This window comes from Vidua macroura, chromosome 6 (assembly GCF_024509145.1).
Source record: "Vidua macroura isolate BioBank_ID:100142 chromosome 6, ASM2450914v1, whole genome shotgun sequence".
Classification (NCBI taxonomy): domain Eukaryota; kingdom Metazoa; phylum Chordata; class Aves; order Passeriformes; family Viduidae; genus Vidua; species Vidua macroura.
The window spans coordinates 22,251,084-22,270,629 of record NC_071576.1 but is presented as its reverse complement, the minus strand read 5'-3'; the positions used below and the strand labels follow the sequence as shown (position 1 = coordinate 22,270,629).

Here is a 19,546-nt window from a genome sequence, read left to right as displayed (position 1 = left end):
TTGGATCCATCAGAATAAATTTTTGCAGAACTGTAATTGAAACATAGTTTCTGTTCACATAGTAATTGTATTGCTGTTTTCAATCTCATTAACTGGATGAATTTTAAGTATTTCAGGTGAAAGCCTTAATCAGGTGCCTGCCCCCTAAGGCAGACACATATGTGGTGTTGTATAGACTGGAACATGACTGTCCTTAAAATTTCAGAGTTTAAGAAACTATAATGAACAGAAGAAAGCTCCTGTTAGCCAAATGGCATGAGTCTGGATTAGATTGGCTTGACCTTGCTCCAGTGGCACTGGCTAATCACTTCAGGTGTTTGCTTTAGCTACCTGCTTCTTCTGAGTGAAGTATTTCAAGTGGTCCTGATGATCAAACAGTAGTTATAGGCAGGGGGTGTCCCAGGTGTATTGTGTGTGCAAGTCTGGCTGAAATAACACCACTCATTCCAGTGGCCTTGCACTGTTGTCCTGACAACATTTAGACCTGCATTATGCATTTATAATTTTACTTAACAAAGCAAGTGCTATTCTGACTTGATGTTTGCTCTCCCAGAGAAAGGTGGAGATGGCCCCTCTACAGCCAAGCTGAACTCCTTAGGGAATTTAATATTTTTGTGTGTCTTCTGAGCAGGTGTTTACTTATATCACAACCACTCTCCTTCAGTGGTGCCGTGGCCCTTTCTGCTCAAGAGCAACTCAGTTTAGGCCCACAAGGCTACTGAATCCCCCATAATCTCTGCAGAGCAGAGTCTCCCTCCAGGTCAGGGTTGAGATGGTGCTAGTGGGACCAGAGCGGTCCACTTCCATGCACATCAGTATTCTACTCCAGCACTGATAGGGTGCTCCAAAACCATTTACATCTTTATCACTGGTACAGCTCAGAACTAAGAAATCGAAAGTTTCTTTCTTTAAGAACAGTATCATGTGTGTCTTTTTGTAATTAATCAGTGTGATTCTGTGTTCTTACATAGCCAATACAGAATTTTTATTTAGATTTAGTTTTTACTGCACTTCCCATGGCCCTCATGTTGATACTTCTTTCTGCTTCCTTTGACACTTACACAATAAAATTCCCTCTGTACTGCTCTCAGCTTGTGCAGAGAAAACAAGTTGTCTGTACTGTCCTTCTTTTTGCTTTAAACCTTCCCATTACATGTCAGCTGAAAGTCAAAGGGACAGCCTTGAGTGATGGTATCAGGCAAATTATGTAAAGATGTCCTTTACTTGCTACACTAGTGGACATGGAAGAACCCTCATCCTCCTTTAATCATCTGAACAGGTGAGTATGTCTGTGCACACAGAAGCAGTTGCCAGAGTAAGTAAAGCACATATGTGGCTGTTTAGCAAAGGCCAGAATTCATGTTTTCCCTCTTGAATTGCCATCAGTCAGGCTGGATGGGAAAAAAAATCAGTGCAGGCAGCATCAAAAATTTCACTCTTAAAATACTGCAAAAACACTGTAAGAGTTAATACAAACTTCTTCTTGGCACTGCTCAACTTTTCAATGTACAATTCAGTCTCCCTTCCTGGCCTGAAAAGCAATTCTCTTCAAAGTCTGTTTAGTGACCTTCCAGACTAATGACCTCACCAAGTCTTCTCAAGACAAATGCTGGGTTAATAAAGGACAGTCAGCTGCAAGATTCAGTGCAAGGATCCCCAGCAAGGGGATCCAACTTTATTCACGCTATCATCTTTCAGGCATAACATACCCCTTCTCTCCAGGGAAATGAGTAATAGCTGGGACCAGGGCCAGGCTGTAGGCAAGCCTACAGTGTGTATAGGAAAGGAATAAACATTCTCTGACCTGTTACTCCAAAGAGAAAGGCACATGCAATAGTCCATCTTCGCCAAGTTAATTATATGAACTGCTTCTGCCCTGAGGGAAAGTAATTGCACAGTTCTAAACATCTACTTCAGCTGCTTGCTTGAAAACACCCTCTGCTCCACGCCTTATAGATTTTGCTTTAAATCAGGTAACCCTTATATCCCCTATGGATGTATAGATCAGGGTGGAGTGAGAACAGCAATGTGGCCACAGACTTTCTGCTCCCTCTTACATCAGGCTTTTCCCCTGCAGGTTGTTCCTGCAGTTTTAGTTTTCAAGTCAGTTAGAGATTATGTTGCTTGGATCTTAAGTGGAAAATCTTTATTGTGGGAAGGATAAACAACATGTCGAAGCAGAAAACTTAAAAAAAAAAAACAAGAAACAAACAAAAACCCATACCTGTCAGTTTTTACACTGAGAGGCCCAAGATTTAAGGCTCTCACATGTCTAAAAGCACACAGAAATTCATTCATGAGAGAGTGAGACTGAGCCTTAAAAGCACCATTCATGCAGCAACTGCAGGATTATGGCAGGCAAAGGCATTTGACATGCTGTGGATAGCAGGCCATGACAGAATTAAGTTAACTCAGCCAGGTTTGTTTTCTTGGATTTTATTTTTATTTTGGCAGAGTGAGTGCTATCCTATCTCTAACTTCATTTTAAAGGAGGAAAGGAGGAGAGGAATAACTATAGAATAACTACAGCATTCATCTACTCCCAGTTCAAGAGCAGCTCCAGGCACTGGCCAATAACTGAATATATAGAATAAATGTACGTAGAAGGCTTTGCATCCAGAAAGAAAATAACAAAAAACTTAACAAAATTGTTAAGGCTTGAAGCCAAGGGGTTTTTTTTGTTTGTTTGTTTGTTTGGTTTTTTTTGTTTGTTTTTTTCTTTTTTTTTTCCTGGTATGTAGAAATTAAAGACTGGATGGAACAAATACATCTTTTGTTGTAGCACAAGCCAGTGTCTAGCTTAGTCCTACCATTTGCAAACTTGGACCTTGAAAGCTGCTGTCTTATCAAAGTTACAAAAATTTTACAGCTATTATACAAGAGCACAAGAATGCACAGTCTAAATCTGAAAGAAAATAAATAAATTTTTAAATAAATAAAAATAGCATCAAGACTGACATTTTCAGTGGAAGCTGGAGGACAACTTGCCTTGACAGGAGAAACCATGTATAGCTGACAAAAGGAGTTAGAGGCATGCCAGCTGTTTAATCTGTCATCTTGGTTATCATTGTAACAGGTGAGTTTCCTTCAGAAACTCAGTATCATACTTAAAAACACAATGCAGTAAATTCAGTTCAGCTTGTGCATACAGGCCAGGCAGCTACAGTCTGGTAAGAAGGAGGTCACAGCTAGCAATTCAATTAGCCTGCACAACAGGAAGCCTGAAAGGAGATGGTATCCCACTAACCCTTTTGTGCTCCCCCTTTAGGTAAGCAACAAAAGGGTTCATTTGGATGACCCGTGGATATGTCTGCAAATATCTAAACAGTACATCCAATAAATGTTCCATACTGAGGTGGTGGCAATGGGAGCAGTTATTGGACTGCAGCAACACCCTGCTTTGCAGACTGCTTGCCAGCACCATCATCAACACATCGTTAAGAGCAGGACTCATACCTTGATCCACTGAGATGCTGAACTTCTTATGACCTCTAGGAGACACCTCAGAGAAGACAAACTAAGGTCAAGTATATTTCAGAGTTCTGCCTTCACAAAGCAGGTGGCGTATAGAGCACAAGCAATAAATCTGAAACTCGGGTGTTTTGTTTTATATAACATATGTTACTCCCATCTGAGTGGTTTCAGAGCTCCCACTCCTCCCACTTAATTCTTCAGGGGTGAGGAAACTCACTACCTTACATCTTGACACCATTTATATGTTGCATGTATAATAACACTTAGCCCTAGAGAATTGCACCCATAACTTTTAACTGAAGAAATACAGCTGCAGAAAAAATAAACATCAGTAACTCAGATAACTGGATAGAGTAGTCATGGGAGAACAGCTGCTGGAGAGATAGTCATAAGAAAAAGGCATGGAGAAAGAAGACCTCAAACAGCAGCCAAGTTTCATTTATTAAGAACAGGAAAGAAGCTAGAGCAATTATATTGTTTACCACTCCTCACATCCCATGTAATTGGGAAAACTGATTATGAAGGGCAACCTCCTGAAGCAATGAACTTAAAACTGCGAAAATGAAGGAAGTCCAACTTCTATCTAAATAGAATAACTAAATACAGCCTAGCAGCTGTGGTGCAAACAAAGCTGTTTTTTAGCAAAGATACTTAGTCAAATACTTGATTGCCTCAACAGCTGCATGCTCCTGCAGCTTAGGAGGCTGTGAACAGGGAACATACACACACTGCCAGCAGTCTCTGGCATCACTTCTCCCAGTCTCCCTGAACTCTACATCACTACTAAGGTCATGTAGCTGGTAATTACCTCTGTGACACCTTCCCTTTCTGAGCATTGCAGATACTGCTGTTCTACTTTCATAACCATTTACAGATCCCTCTGTAATTCATCAGAAAGCTGTGTTAATGAAAACTCATCATGCATTTAGGTCCAGAAACAGTTTTAAGACCTACATCTAGAATCTCAGTTCTGCATCCCATAACAAAGCTCATTACCACAGGCTCTGATTGTATCTGTGAGTGCTGTTCTTAAAGCATCACAAAACATTCTTTTTCTCCCAACTATATGCTAGTCACAATTTTACAGTTAGGAACTTTCTACCAACCTCACATCCAAACCTCTCCTATAATCCCACACAGTCAAGAAGCATACACAGGTCTCCAGATCCATTTGATATTAACTCCAAATTGCTCTAGAATATAGGGGTTTTTATTTTCCTGAAATAGACCACCTCTGTAAAAGTCCATACCAGAGCTTCTGTGACAGTGGTCAAAATAAACACAGAGATCAAGTCTTCAACTCTGCCTTTGTGTCTCTATAGAGTCACTAGCAATGGTCCTGCATTTCTGCCATACTTTCACCTATGAGTGCCCAGCAAAGCATGTGTAAGCCAGGGCTTTGAGAGCTGCAAGCCACCCTGGGAACATTATAACCTCCAGAAATAAGAATAAGGGGACTTGTAGGCATCGTCCTGGGGTTTCTCTGCACATGACTCGATATCCAGTGTTCAAAACCTTAATTCCAAGTGCATACCACATTATTTCATGCATGGAAAGGGAAAGCATTAGTTTGACCTGTGCAACACTAGATTTTCCAGCAAAGTATAGCTGGAACCTTAAAACCTCCCTGAGATGCTTCCATGCAATTTGCCCACAAGTCAAGGTTTTTGTTTATGTAAAATGGAAAAAGCACTTGTGATACTGGAACACAGGTCCTCCACCTGAGTTATATCACAGGACTGGCAGGGTGCTTCAGGCAGTCCAGGGGCAACCAGTTCATCTGCTGGTGTATGGTGCACACCTTATGGGTGTGAAGAGAGCTCAGTCTGGCTCTCCTATGGGCAGCTTTCACACACACACACACACACACACACACACACACACACACACACACACACACCTCCTCATCAATTGACCTCAGACTCAGCCAGCAATTACAATAGAAGCAGAGAGCTAAAGTTCTAACACCATGTGTCACAGAATTTTTTGTGGTGCCTTTGGTTGGTTGTTGTTAAACCTTCAGTGTCTTCTAAGGTTCCTATTACAATGTTAACAGCAAGGAGTCATCTGCAACCAGGCTGCCTTCTGGCAACCTTTTTGAGCCAGATAGAAAGCAAAGCTCTCAGTTCACCCTTTCCTTCCCTCCCTTTATAAATGCAACTGCTTACAAAATCAGAGTAAGAGTACTTGCAGAAATCAGTCAAACTGTGAGATAGTCATAAAAACGCACACCTCTGCATCCATCCCTCCCCATGTACCAGTGCCATGCCAGAACTATTACCTAAGGGCAAAATAATTCATACCCCTCCAAGACTGCTGTTCACTTAGGGAAATTCACAAATGGTAGCAAAAGCCATCCACACAACACCAGACAAATACCACACCATCTTGCAGGGCAAGAGGGGAATATGCAGTCCTTACCTGCTCATAAGGGCACAAAACACAACTCCCTCCCCCTCCCCCCCACCTTGTTTTTGTAGTTTACAGAAGTGAGCTGTAAAAGATCAGCAGTATTCCTTTCTTAGGGAGGGGGGCAAGGGTTCCTGAATGCAAATCTTTCTGGGGAGGGAGGTGGGGGATGGAGGGGGCAAGACAAGCCCAATGCCAAAGAAGCCACCTCTGGGATTTAGGGATGTCTTGGGAGATTAAATTAGGCTCATTTCTTCCCTCTCTTCAACCCTCATTACTTTCTTGTGTAGCCAATTTGCCCTCTTTCACCTCTTAGCCAGCAAAACCTTGCAAGCAAGTCTTCAGAGGTTCAGCAGCCAGAAATACAAGGTGCCGCAGTTACTTTGTGGTATTTTCTTAGATTAGAAGGATTTTATTTTCAATAAAGAAAGTAACATTTAAAATATCAAAGTCCCTCAATATAGACCATGAAGAACAAACAATGTTTCAAGTCTCCTGTACCTTCCTGCAAAAACCTGAGGTGGGACTGGATTTCTTGCCTTGTTTGTGAACAGAAGATTGATAATGTTTCTACCAATATTGATTTCTGCCAAGACTGGTTTCATCTCTTGAGGAAAAACTGAGCACCAAATGTCAGGCTGAACTGGGGAATTTACTCTAGGTACAGGCTCGACTGCTTTTGTACTGGCCAAGCCACTGCTTACAAAAGCACACCAATAGGACACCAACGGTATGCTGGGATCCAAGTGACTGCAGTCTGGCTCCAAGTTACACAGCCTTCCCCTTCCTCCCAACGCATGTCAAGAGACAGGAGTTGATCCTAAGGGTTCTATCTACACCTAAACATGGCTGGATGCAGAAGAAAGATGCAGCAAGACTTCAGTCTGGCACAGGAGATGGATACTAGAGGTTGGCCATCGACCCCTGGAGGCTGAATGCAATAGGGAGTGCACAAAGAACAGGGCAAGTGACAAGATCAGCTCTTCCATCTGATGGCTCTGCTGACTCTCACATGCCTTCCATTTTCATCTCTCTTTTGGGACAACCAGAGTTATAGCCTTCTGGGGTTATCATGACTTAGGGGGTAATTTTTTCCACAGGATATTCACTGGGAGGATCCTAAATATTTTTGCTAAAAATGACATATTAAGTACCATTCTGAGACTGCTAGAAAGGAAGGAAGCCTTCCCCAATGTCTCTAGGCTCTTGCTGCAGTTCTACAGCTGCTGCAGGCAGCTCTGGAGAATCCTTGGTTCCATTCCTGGCAATCCCATTCCCTGGTCCATCAGTCACAGCAAGCAGTTTCTTTAGAAACTGTTACACCACACAAACCCTCCTGTCATCAAGTAAGCCCTTACAGATTATTAAGTAAAAGACATTTCTAAGCACTTAGCAGATCAAATCTAAAAGGCAACACAACAACGCAAAGTACTGAATTATTACTGAGAAATTAGAAGAACTATTGTTTTGGTGTGAAAGAGTACTGGCTTATACATTCCATGCTCCTTGGTAGCAATTAAGCTAACCAAAAGCAGATAGCACTGTCCCTCTCTTTTCCAGCTCCTTGAAAATCTTACACAGGGACAAATAAACAAGGGCATTATGTTGGTTCCTGCAGCACAAGAACACCTGCTAAACAAGGCAGTGGAACAAGAATCTCTTTAAGAGATGCTAATGCCTGAATGCACCTGGCATCCCACTGGGAACACAGCTCAGGTTTGCAGAGATGCAGAAAATACCAATGCAAAAAGCACTCCAACTCTTCCATCCCTGTGTTTAGTGAGGGTGTGAGGGGAGAAAAGGACTTTCAGGGCATCACAAAGAAAATTATTTTCTTGCAAGCAGGTTGTGCAATCCAGAGTCTCCACTGCTGTATTCAGAACAACTTTTCTTTAGGGAAGGGGAACCAACACTAACTCTCTCTGAGGCTGGAGATCTCCAAGCCGAAGCTAGCCAGCAGGCAGAGATGATCAGATGAACAAAAAGGATTTGGTAAGCCATTTGCCATCAAGAGGACATCTTCAGAGAGAAGGGAAAGACGGCCAAGCAGCTTCAGGGCTCCATCCTTGTACAGCCTGCGACCTGACAAAGGAAATGGGAAGAAACATCAGCCAGAGACTGGCACCACAAATTAACTCTGCACACTCACAAAGGGATGCTTGTCAATCCTTTCCTGTTCTTTCCCTGATAAATGAAGACAGCCTGCACAAACACTACATGCACCTTTGAGCCTAGATGTGAAAGCAGTGAGCATCCTACAATACTGCTGTTCACGGTTTCATATACTTGCAGGCATAGGAAGCAAGAATACACTAAATTCACCAGGTAGTTGCTTATATGAGAAGTACCTTTCTTGAACTGTGGCCTAGCAATAGCTTCAGATTTTCCCCCGAGGAGGAATTAATCTATTCATTCCTAACCTGTTCCCCAAACTTGATTCTGATGTGACCCAAATGAGCTCCAAGAGAGTTCCTGGATGCATTTACATGCAGTTGTTCATCAACAGAACTCCTGTTTCAGGCAGCAGAGAGAAGGTGCCACTGAAAAAGAACCAGAGCCACCTCCTTCCAAGAACAGTATGTGGTCTCAGACAGACCAGAAGTCCAAGCCTTGAACTCAGGACCCAGCACTGCCTGTTACCAGGAGCACAAGTGAGATATTTATACAGAAGAAAAGAATCTATTCTGTTCTAGCTTCCTCAGAAGTCTATGTGAACGTAAGCAGCCTCATTTCTTCACAGCAAAGATAAACAGTGTCTTCTCATGGTACATGAGCAAATGTTACTTCCACCTTGTGTATTATTTCAAAGACAGATCCTGTAGATCCACCAGCTTAATGAAATGCACTGCCCATCTGGCCTGTCTCACAGTCCTCTTCCAAAGACACAGGGATAAGCCCTGCACTGCCACACTCACCTGCCTTGCTCTCCACAGGCTCTGCTGAGTAGAAAATGTAATCAACAGTGGCTCCAAGCCCCATGGGCATTGTTGTGACCTCTGGGCGTCCTCTCTGTGGCAAGAAGTGGCTGTAGACAGAGGTCAGGTTGAGGCCATGCTGGATAACACCTGAACACCTGCATACAAACAGTCACTGTTTACCAAGAAAGGAAAGAGAATTATGCCTTTTTGGTTCTGCAGTCACAGCTGAATGTTCCCTTGCTGATGCAACTATCTAAACTACTCCTACTTTGTAGGCGCATAAAATCTTTCAGAACTATTCACTCCACTTACACCAAAGCAAGACATACTGTGAATTTCCTTTGTCTTCAATACCCAGTCCTGTATATGCTTATGCCCTTCATTCTCAATCTCACCAACACAATGCTTACAGAGCAGCATCCAGCTGCTGGGACAATCCTGGGTGGACCTAGCTCTTCCAGACAGCCCTCCATACTCTCTTTCACTCTCACATTTACTTCAGTCTTTACTTCAGCCAGATTTCCAGGGCTCAGAAAAACAAGACTGAGTTTGAAGACTGTGGCCATTGAAGGTGCAGCAAGTTACCTTGGGATGAATGGCTGGGGATCAGGGTCTTTCACCATGGCAGCAGGCTTGGGCCAGTGTGCAGGGCGGTCTGCAAAGGAGCAAAGAAATTCCAGCCAGACCTACACAGATCCCAGAACAGGCTGCTCATCCCAAGTCTGAGAAGCTTCTCCTGAAACCAAATGAATCTTCTTTTGCCCAAGAAGAGCAGATAGCTTCCAGTCATGAACATCATAAAGGAAAATATCCAAAGGAAACACAAGCTGTAAGACTAACAGGAACATCCCTAGAGCAGATCAGTGCAAACAACTGAGAAGTCATATTCTGTCCTGCTGAGGACATGTCCTTAAAGCATTTAATATTACCAAAGTCCAGGGTATTTCATGCTTTGCTCTCAAAAGAAAGTTTGCTTGTTTTAGCCTACAGCTTACTCAAAGGGTGTCTAGAAAGGCAGAACAGAAATAGAGAAAGCAGAACCAGCCATGCCACAAGGCCCAGAGGTGCAGGAATGTCTACTGGGTACCAGCTTCCAGAGACATCTATATTGCGACCTTCATGTATCATTACAGTCTTCAGGTTGTTCTCTGCCACCAAAATCTTGAAGCAGAAAAAAGAAATATACATATGTGTTTCAGCTTAAAAGAAGTTTATAAGAAACAACTTCAAGAAGCTGAATCTCAGTGCATCTCAAGGAACACAGTCAGTGTGTGTGATGGAAGAAAGTGTACTTCTCTGAGCTCTCATGGAATCTAATCACAGTCACAGAAGACACCCTCCTGCCTTTCCCTTTCCTCACCAGGCATCACCTCCACCTCATGCTTTCCTTGAAATCATAGAATCATACAGTTATAGAACAGCCTGGGTTGGAAGGGACCTTAAAGATCACCCAGTTCCATCCCTCCATCCCATGGGCAAGGATGTCACCCACTATATCAGGCTGCCTATGGCCCCATACAACCTGACCTTGAACATTTTTCAGGGATGTGGCATCCACAACTTCTCTGGGCAACCTGGCCCAATGCCTTACTACGCTCTATGTAAAGAATTTTAGGAACTTTAAAACTAATTTCCCTTGTCCCATCACTATATACCTGTGTAAATAGTCACTCTCCGTCTTTTTTTATAAGCCCACTTTAAGTACTGGAAGGCCACAATGAAGCCTCAGTGGAGCCTTCTCTTCTCCAGTCCAAACTCTCTCAGTCTGTCCTCAGAGGAGAGGCTCCATTGAGCTAGGAGAGTGACAAGTTGAAAAGTCTCCCATTAATACCTGGTTTAGCATCTGTCACACCTTCCAGGAGGACCAGCTGTGGTGGTCGTTCACAGGCAACATCGCAAAAGCGGAACTGCAGCAGGAAGTCACGGCTGTATTCACGTCTCCCTGCAAAGAAAAGTAAAAATTAAAAGAAGAAAGTAACTGCAGCAAAGTCACACCTCCAGGGAACACCTACCTATATTTTAGACCTTTGGGCCTCTTAGAGCTCTTTAGTTTGAGAGAGGCTTTTGTGCCCAAGCGCTCTGATACCATGAGAATATAAATCACCTAATAACCTACATGTAGAACAGATGTGTAGAACAGAGCACCGCTATTGCTATCCCTCAAATGCAACAGTCATTTTTGGCACAAAGTAAGAATGTCTTCTCTGAGACACCAAAAGTTCAAGGGACTTTTGAGCAGATAGATCAGTTAGTCTGCAACTCCAGGAAATGTCTGCTGAGAAAAACATTTCTGGAGATCAGGTTGAATACAAGTTCTACATTCAAGATTTTCACAAAAGCTATTTTGTGTGGGCTCCATTTTTTAAATTCTCTCTATTGGTGCAGATGACAGACATGATTCTAACTGGGTCTTAGGAATGATTTCTTTACAGTGGTTTGCAAGTACTATCCAAAACCACACCCCAAGCACCCGGAGATTAAAGCAGTGCCTGTTGAACACAGTTTACAACTGCACAGAAGCATAAGTCTGGGAATATGAAAGAGACACGTAGAGTAAGTGTTACTGGTAGAGGAACATTCAGGTCCTGACTAGAGAAAGAAAATAGCAGAAATGCAATAGGTTCTGGAAAAAAATTGTATTTAATTCATATACAAAGTAGGAGGAGAGAATTTTTTTGTCAAGTGCCTCATGCAGCATGTGCCCAAGCTACTCACAGAGACAGCAAGGCCCACAAACTGCCCATCCTCAGCAAACTCATATTGTCAGTGCATATTGGAGCTCACCAGGTTTCTTTGGCTGACACAGGGTGACATACTGGCACTTGTCTGTAACACCCAGTGAACTTGGCCACAGTGGAGCCAGCAGCTTCCGTGAATACAACTGTTGGGAAAAGTCTTCCTGACCAGACACCTGCAAGAAGGCCAGGAAAGGAGAGCAACCATCAGTAGCACAGAGCAGATGTGCAAGCTATAGACAATGTACATATATACACTTGCCAAGATCAAGACAGGAGAATGCCCTCTTAGAAAGGCATGAACTAAGCTATTCAGAGTATGGTAAAGGTATAATAAACCTTCAGCTGTAGAGGACAGATACAATTAGCTAAAAGTCACCTGACAAGATACTTTACAGGTATCTTATTGAAGTGATGATTTAGCTTGAATGATAACCGTATATTTGATCACAGACACACAGTAAGACAACCACAAGAGACTCTAGCATAAGTACCCACTTCAAACTTTTTTTAGAACAAACATCCACAAAAAATTTCAGTAAGTCTTGGTGGAATTGCATTTCCCTACACTTCCAGTCACACAGGTACAAAAATTCCACAGGAAAGGAAAAAAAAGACTTGACATTAAGCGGTCTATTATCACAAGTCTGCTCCAAGAGAAACCAAAAGAGCAGTGATGGAAACAACATGCACGCACTTGTCTGCTTCTTTCCCCTGTAGTGCTAGAGACATTGGGGAAGACTGCTGAATAACTTAATTCAGTATTAAGACAATTTCCTCACAAGAGGAAGAATGCAGCCATGCATTTCTCTAGCAGCAGACAATAAAGAGCTATCCAATCCCAATTCTGGCTGGCAACTACCTTCCAGGCTGGCATCCCATGGTAGGAAAGTTCACCATTCCGGATGAATTTGTAGAGTGGAGAATCAGGTACAGAGTTCAGGTCTCCACACAAGATGACAGGACAGTAGCTGCCTTCAGTAGTTCTTGCAATTTTGTCAATCTCTGCTAGCAGCAAGGCCACCTGGGCCAGTTTGATATCTCCTCGACGGGGGTTAAACAACACATGAGTGTTGGCCACACACAAAGGACTGACTGCCTTCACATCTAGACCTTCTGGGAGCACAGGCTGCAGCAGCAGCACCAAGCCCACATTATCCCGGTTAAGGACGTCCAGGCCAGGCCGGAAGTATTCTATGGGGCTGAGACTGATCAGCTGGAACCTGCTGTGCTTATAGCACACTGCACATCCATCGGTCTTCGTCCCGGTTCTCCGTTTATAGAAGCAAGCAAAGCCTGAAAAGAAACCATCACCTATTAAAAGGTTTATCCAGTCACTACCTCAGGCTCAGCAAGTCTGTATAGAAAAGGTTCCTACTACATTTGGGTACAGCAAGACACCCAATTCTGTTCCAATAATCGCCCTTTATTATTAATCACTGGGGGTATTTCTTCTCTCCTTGTCTTTCTAGGGCCCTCTGTTTTGTTACTCTTATCTTTCAACTCAGAGACATCAAATGCAAAAGAAAGGATAAAGGTCTGGGCAGATATTTCAGAAGTAGGGCCAGCAGCCACCTGGCAAACAGGAAGAGATCTCTTGAAACTGATTGCTTTGAAGATGTTAAGCAGGAAGCACTGCTCGGCCAGTCCCATGAGCTGGATGTACAGACCCACAAAAGCAGGACATACCCATCTCCTTGAATGTTGGTTCCAGTTGCTCCCAGTAATGGTTCTCTTGCACCTCCTGGAGACACAGAACCTGGAAGGAAGGCAGAGATCGCACTTGCTCCACAAGTATTTGCTAGTTACCTTGTTTTGGGGAAGGAAGAAAGTGGAAAAGTGGACTCACATGCCAACCCTCCAAACAGAAATGTCATCACCGCAACTCTGTCCTGTACTTTCCAGATGAAAAGCACTAACTCTCTGGGTCACATTAGCGTATCATTCAGTTTTCCAGTGATGAGATAAAAGATCCTTCATCTCACAAAGAGGACTCAAAGAATAGAGAAATTCATGGAGTCCTCTTCTATGCAGGCTTCCCCTCCTGTGCTGCCTTAGAAAACTGGTCCTTCTTCCTCTACTTCTGCTGTTTATAGAAGTTAAGTCCTGCTATCAAAGTATGACTAGTTTCTACAATCAAAGCAAGATAGACACCAAAAACAGGTGAGGTCTGTGAAAGTCCTCAAACACTCTCAGACCAATCAGCATCCAGTTACCAAGCAAGTAGTATCTTCCTAGGACTTGCCCCCATCTTTTTCTTTTCTTAATATTGTTAGATCAAAGAAGGAATTAAAATTCAGGTGACAGTGATGTAGAGAGGGCTTAGTCATACTTACATCAGGATCCCAATGCTGGATCTCCTGCAAAAGGTTTGGAAGGCGGTAGTTCCAGTTCAGGATGTCTGGATCACAGTGTACATAGAGATCAAGACCCTGCTCCACCAGGTCCTGGGCAAGGATGTTGTAAGACATGACTCGAAATTCAAAGAGGGAAGTGTTTTTTGAGACCTGCTTTAAGGGTTGGACAGAAAGATCCTCCCAGTCTCTCCATAAGATCTCTATATGCAAGAGACAAAAAGCAAAGTTACAGCTGCACTGGGTACCTTGCTAATACTTTGGTTCCCCTGGGACCCATAAAACAGCCATTTACATTCCCTAAGCTAGGGTACTCTACCCTCTGAGCAAACCCTCACCCACTCTGGTTTTCAGATGCTCTTTCTGGATATCTTTGGATAGTTGTCTGTAGGGATGGCATAACACATGACCAGAATCAAGCATACTGAAACGCCAGACCCACTTTTCAGTGCCTTTTAGAGTACAAAGCCAGCATTTGAGAACAGTAAAGAACATATATTGATATTCAGATCAGACAGTCTCACAGAACAGAAACTACTAGCTGTGACCAGCCCCTCCTCAGCAAAAACTCACTTTACAGTTTTCACTAGCAGATCCTGTCAATTCTGCAGGGGCAATCAATGTCTTGCTGACAGCAAACCCAGACACAATAACCTGACCGCATTCACTACAAATGCCAATCCCAAACTAAACATTAGATTCAGAGCCATCACTGACCATGGTAGGGCACCTCTGCTGGGACAGGATAAAACGGCACCGCATCCTGAATGGGCTGGGCTGGGAGCACTGGTGGCACTATCTCTGCATCACATGCTAAACTCCAGGCCAGCACAGCCGGGTCATCATTCAGCACTTCCACGTTGATACCAGCACAGCCAGCTGTCTGGTGATCTGTCTGTGGCACCACAGCTGCCCAAGGGGCACTGCCTGCTACAGTCACTGTTTCCTCTGATGGTAATCTTGGCAGTTCAGACACTGCATGATCTTGCAGTTCTGAAGAAGCCAAGGCATTTAGCTCTGAGTGCTGCTGATCAGCACACTGGGTGACTTCTGGAGATGTATTCAGATCACTGAGGCTGGTCATCAATAGCTCTGAACCTTCTAACCAGTCACTAGTGAGTGAAACTGATACTCTCCTCACTGCTGGAACACTCTCACTGGCTGGCAAATTCCCTACTCCTTCCTCCAGCCACTGCTGGAGAAGGGCTTCTTGCTCTTCTGGGACTGATCTTCCTCTGGTTGCAGCAAAGACACCTTCTATCTGGGTGGACGGGCTCTTCGCCAGAAGCACATTCTTTCGATAGGTAAAGAAAGCATCTGTCATGTAAAAACAAAATCAAAATAAGACATCCAGAAATGCTTTCTTACTCATTCTTTTCTTATTCCAATGCATTTGCTGTAACTATGTGCATTACAACCATTCAGTATGGCAACCCAAACGAATTACTTCTCTGAGGAAAAACAGTTACAATCTAAATAACTTCCCCTGCCTCCTCCAGAATGCTAAGCCACAGTCCAAATCCAGTTATATTAGTCCAAGTCACTGAAACTGCACACAATGGCAATGGCTTTATCAAATCTAGGGAATGCAATTCTAACTCATGCAGCAGCACAGACAGCCAAGCTGAAAGGCCTTGTTGAAACTATCAGCTCTCAGTAAAGGCACAGTCTCTAAAAGTTAGCTGATCAGGTGCATGGGCTAAGAAACCAAGGTCTTGTCATCAAATCATCATTTGGAGCAAGTTTCTTTCCAGGGACCATGTAAGAAATAGCAGTCAGCTAAGAGAGTAAAATATATCACAAGAATCCATTGTAGAAAAAAACCCATTCTGTTACTAAGAGATGAAAAATGAAGACACATAGGGACCAACATATGCCTGATTAGAGAGAGTATATATACAGAAGAAGTCCTGTAAGAATTACAGATCACCTGATGCCTGACATGTAGCAAAAAAAATAAAACCACCTTAAACTGTTTTTAATGTAACATTTAATATACTAATATTTGTGCAGTAAAGTAGAAAAATACAGAGATTCCTTTCACTTCCATCTATACAAGAGTTGGCATTTACGCTTCACTATGAATTCTGCACAGACACGTGTCCCTACTAGCAATCTCTGTTGATTACAGATCACTTTTTTTCTCTGCATCCCTGTCAGTCAGCCAGAGCAGTAACATACAGGAGTCAGCAACATTCATGTATGGTTTTACTATACCTTTTGTGTCAAAGTTTTCTGTATGTGTCAGAAATGGAGCTTTAAGAACCATACTCCTCTCTGTTGGTTTGTAATTAAGTTCATTAATGTCAAAAATACCAATGCACCAAGGTAATGTTTCCACATGCCACTGGCCGGGCACAATGAGTGCCTACAAGAGCCTGTTAATACACAATAGGAGCTGAATTTGAGTGGAGTCAGCTCGCTGCTCACTATGAAAAAAGACAGTGTGCCAGTCCAGTAGTTGCTACAGGCCCAGGGACAGGTTCAGGCTGGAGCGTGGCTTTACATGAGCTCACTAATCAGGAACTGTGAAGCAGCAGCAGGATCTAGGGAAACTAAGTGAAATAGCAACGCACAGAAAACGTAAGTCCATTCACGAAGTCGCAAGTCCCCCGCAAGTCCTTGGGGGATCACAGATCTCTGAGAGGCCCATCTCCAAGGATCTCTCCAAGCCTGGAGAGCAAGCTGGGGGCAGGAGCTAGAGCCCCTGCGCAAAGCACGGTCTGCCTCTGCAGCACAACAGCCGGCAGCTGTTCCCCCAAACACGCAGCTCCCCGCGCTGCCCGGGGCCAGCAACCCCGGCCCGGCCCCGCAGCCCCACGCTCCATCTGCCCAGGTCCAGGGCCTTGGGAGCTCCGGGGCAGCCGCGCCGACCCCGGCCGCCGGGCCGCACCCCCCTCAGGCCGGGGCGGGGGATGGCGAGGGACATCCCCGCCCCTGCGGGCCACCCCCGGCAGCTCCCCCTGCCTTTGCCGCCGCCCGCCCGGGGCCGGGTTACCTCGGAGGGCCTGGAGGAGCCGCGCCGCCGGCAACAGCACGTAGCAGAGCACGGTGCCGATCATGCCGCCCGACCCGGCCTCCACCGCCCCCAGCCCGGCCCCGCCGCCGCGCCGGCCCCGCCTCAGCTACGGCCTCACTGCGCGGGCTCGCCGGAGCCCGGCGTGCCCCAGGCACTCACCGCGTCGGCCCCCCGGGGCTCGCAGCCGGCTCGGGCCTGGCCCTCCCTGTGCGCCGCTCCAGGGCCGCCCGCTCCCGGGAGGCCGCGGCCCGTAGTGGGACGGCTCCGGCCGGGGTGGGGCCCTGCCTGCCCCGTTGTATGGCAGGAGCGCGGCTGGGGCCGAGGGCCTGCAGAGCCGTACTGTGCCTAAAGGGGTTAGAAGCTGTGACCCTGGGCTGAGTGAAGGTTGCTTTATGGCCCCGCCACCCTGAAATTTGTGGTTTCAAACAAAAATTTTCACCCGCTGTTCTCCAGAAATACAAACAGGACAATTTCCATGATTTTTTTGTCCCCTGGGAAGCCAGATGTTACACAGACTTTTCGAACAGCACTGATAATAGCTAAGGTTTTGCAAAGCACAAGCTCTATGCAGCAGTGGCCATGGGGTGGGGGAGACAGCAGAGCAGGAGCGTGCCCTCACTCGGTGCTGCTGAGAGGTCATCGGAGGTTTGCAAAATCAGTCCTCACCTGGCCGTGAGTAGTCTGGTGTTTGCAAGTTGAGATCCATCACATGCTGAATCCAGACAGTTGTATAAGAAAAACGAAGTCTTCACAAAAGAGACAGAGGAATCTTGCAACTTTATTCAAGTAAAGGGATAAAGTCCACTAGGCCATACTCCCATGGGGTGTCTCTCAAAGTTTTGGAGGACACATTCTCCTTTTATCCTAAACTCCTGGCTGCAGGTTGCCCTCTTCCTTTCCCCATTAGCTGAGGAATGTACAGACTTCCCAAACCACCTACTACATGTTGCCCTAAAGTTTAGAAGCTCAAATTATCTGGATTCTGCAAAAAATGCAGCTTGATATTAATGAAGACATTAAGGCCCATTTCTAAGACATTAACACCCATTTCTCCTAAAATCCCCACAGCAATTCTTCCAGAACCTGATTGGTTCTTTCAGCTCGAGTTGTTTATGAAGACATTAAGACCCATTTCTCCCATTAGTAATTAGCACAATGAGTGTTCTCAGCTAGGGTCTGAGATGATGTTATAATGTATATAAATAATAATCCTACCACTCTTTTTCAAATCCCTATTTTAAAACACCACAGGCCATAGAAGCAGGGACTTGTCTCAAATCCCACAGATGTCTCTGACAAAGCACTGGACTGTGGTCTCCCATCTCCTGTTGCAGTAACCAATCCATCATTGGTTTCTAGTCAGAGAATGGAGGGTGTTCTCCAGAGGAAGGATCTGAAACATTAGGAGTTCATGACTGGGTCATTTAAAACCAGCCTGTTCCTTAAAAGGAAAGAGCTAAGAAAAGATCTTCAGACCCAACCCACATCAGAATAATCAGACTGAAATCAGAGAAGAATGTTACCTGGTGCTACAAACAAGCAAGCAGCTGTGGCCAAATAGCCACAGTTGTTTGGCCTACACTAAAAAAATATTTACAAATTTTGGCAATAAAATCAAAGCTGACAATGGTCACCTGCTTCAGGGTCAAGCCTTCCACTGGGTTTTGTGGTATTTTGTTTTTTATCCAAATATAACCCCTCCACACTCTCTAATGACTGGACTGTTTGAGAGGTCTATGTAGAACCTAAGGGAATAAAACCATGAAAATTATCCTATTCTTAGGGAAATAAAAATATTTCTAAGTGTATGAATTATTTCTGCTCAACCTTTATCAGAAAGCCTCTTCTGTTACAGTTTTGGTTTTAGCACCTTAGGAAAAGTCACAAAGTCCTCGGTAAAAGAGATGTAAAATAATAAGCACTGAACCACTTTTTGGCACCAACAGTAGTTGGTGGAATCAGTGAGTACTTGATTCAAGGCCCCATTAAGTGCTGACATGTTTACGAGCCACACTTTATTACTGAATATACTGGGAATTTGGGAGTAGGGAAGTCTGAATCTGTTCCAGACTAAAAAGGTGAATACATTCCTATCTTCATCTCATTTAACACTAAAGCTGCCACAGTCTGACTTTATCATGAAATTGTACAAATTGGAACATGAATTTAAGGGGACAAGAACACTTGTCAGCGGCCTGGCGTGACTCTTTGATACATCTGGGGGGAAAGGGGGAAGGTCCACAGCCAAAACCATAGCTGTTCTCAGTTATTGTGAGCTGACTGGATCCCAGAACAATGGGGTTTCTGGCACTGAATGTCACCCTTAGGAGTCAGAAAGTGCGGGTGAGGTCACATAAGGGTGATGTTTAAGCACAGGGCAACCACAGACTGCAGGGCTTTTTCACAACACCAGGACAGCCCCTGCAAACAAGGCATAGGATTCTCCTGTTTATAAGCAGCATAAATCAAGAACCCAGGTCTTAAAAGTGGCACCATTCCTCCTGGAGATGTTTTGACTCCAAGCAGCTGTGCTTTTAGTGTGTAGGTGTGAGAAACATACAGGATCTAGGAGGTGGCTGTGAACTCTTCATTTACAGAAGAGAAAAAGCAAATGAATATGTGACTCACGGATAGTGA

General features: G+C 44.4%; 1 protein-coding gene across 2 annotated transcripts; it reads right to left on the bottom strand.

The window, feature by feature from the left end:
• Positions 1–1,640: 1,640 nt before the first annotated feature.
• On the bottom strand, positions 1,641–17,210 carry ANGEL1 (angel homolog 1). 2 transcript variants are annotated; one of them, XM_053980335.1, is made up of 10 exons: positions 17,069–17,210; positions 14,608–15,207; positions 13,873–14,093; positions 13,226–13,295; positions 12,399–12,832; positions 11,586–11,712; positions 10,633–10,743; positions 9,387–9,456; positions 8,799–8,956; positions 1,641–7,965 (listed from the first exon to the last, which is right to left on the bottom strand). In XM_053980335.1, the coding sequence occupies exons 2-10, from the start codon at positions 14,972–14,974 to the stop codon at positions 7,796–7,798; spliced, it is 1,728 nt and encodes a 575-aa protein (XP_053836310.1). In that variant the 5' UTR covers positions 14,975–15,207; positions 17,069–17,210; the 3' UTR covers positions 1,641–7,795. The 2 variants fall into 2 exon arrangements, with proteins under 2 accessions (XP_053836310.1, XP_053836309.1); XM_053980334.1 differs by lacking the exon at positions 17,069–17,210 and adding an exon at positions 16,889–16,960.
• Between the last annotated feature and the right edge of the window lie 2,336 nt (positions 17,211–19,546).

Coding starts and splice junctions, on each gene's coding strand:
- ANGEL1 (XM_053980334.1), bottom strand. CDS start 16,952: ATGATCGGCACCGTGCTCTGCTACGTGCTGTTGCCGGCGGCGCGGCTC. Junction 9,457..10,632: donor TGTGACAGATGCTAAACCAG/GTATTAATGGGA, acceptor GCTCCTTTGCAG/ACCGCCCTGCACACTGGCCC. Junction 7,966..8,798: donor GCCTGTGGAGAGCAAGGCAG/GTGAGTGTGGCA, acceptor TTCCTTTGTCAG/GTCGCAGGCTGTACAAGGAT.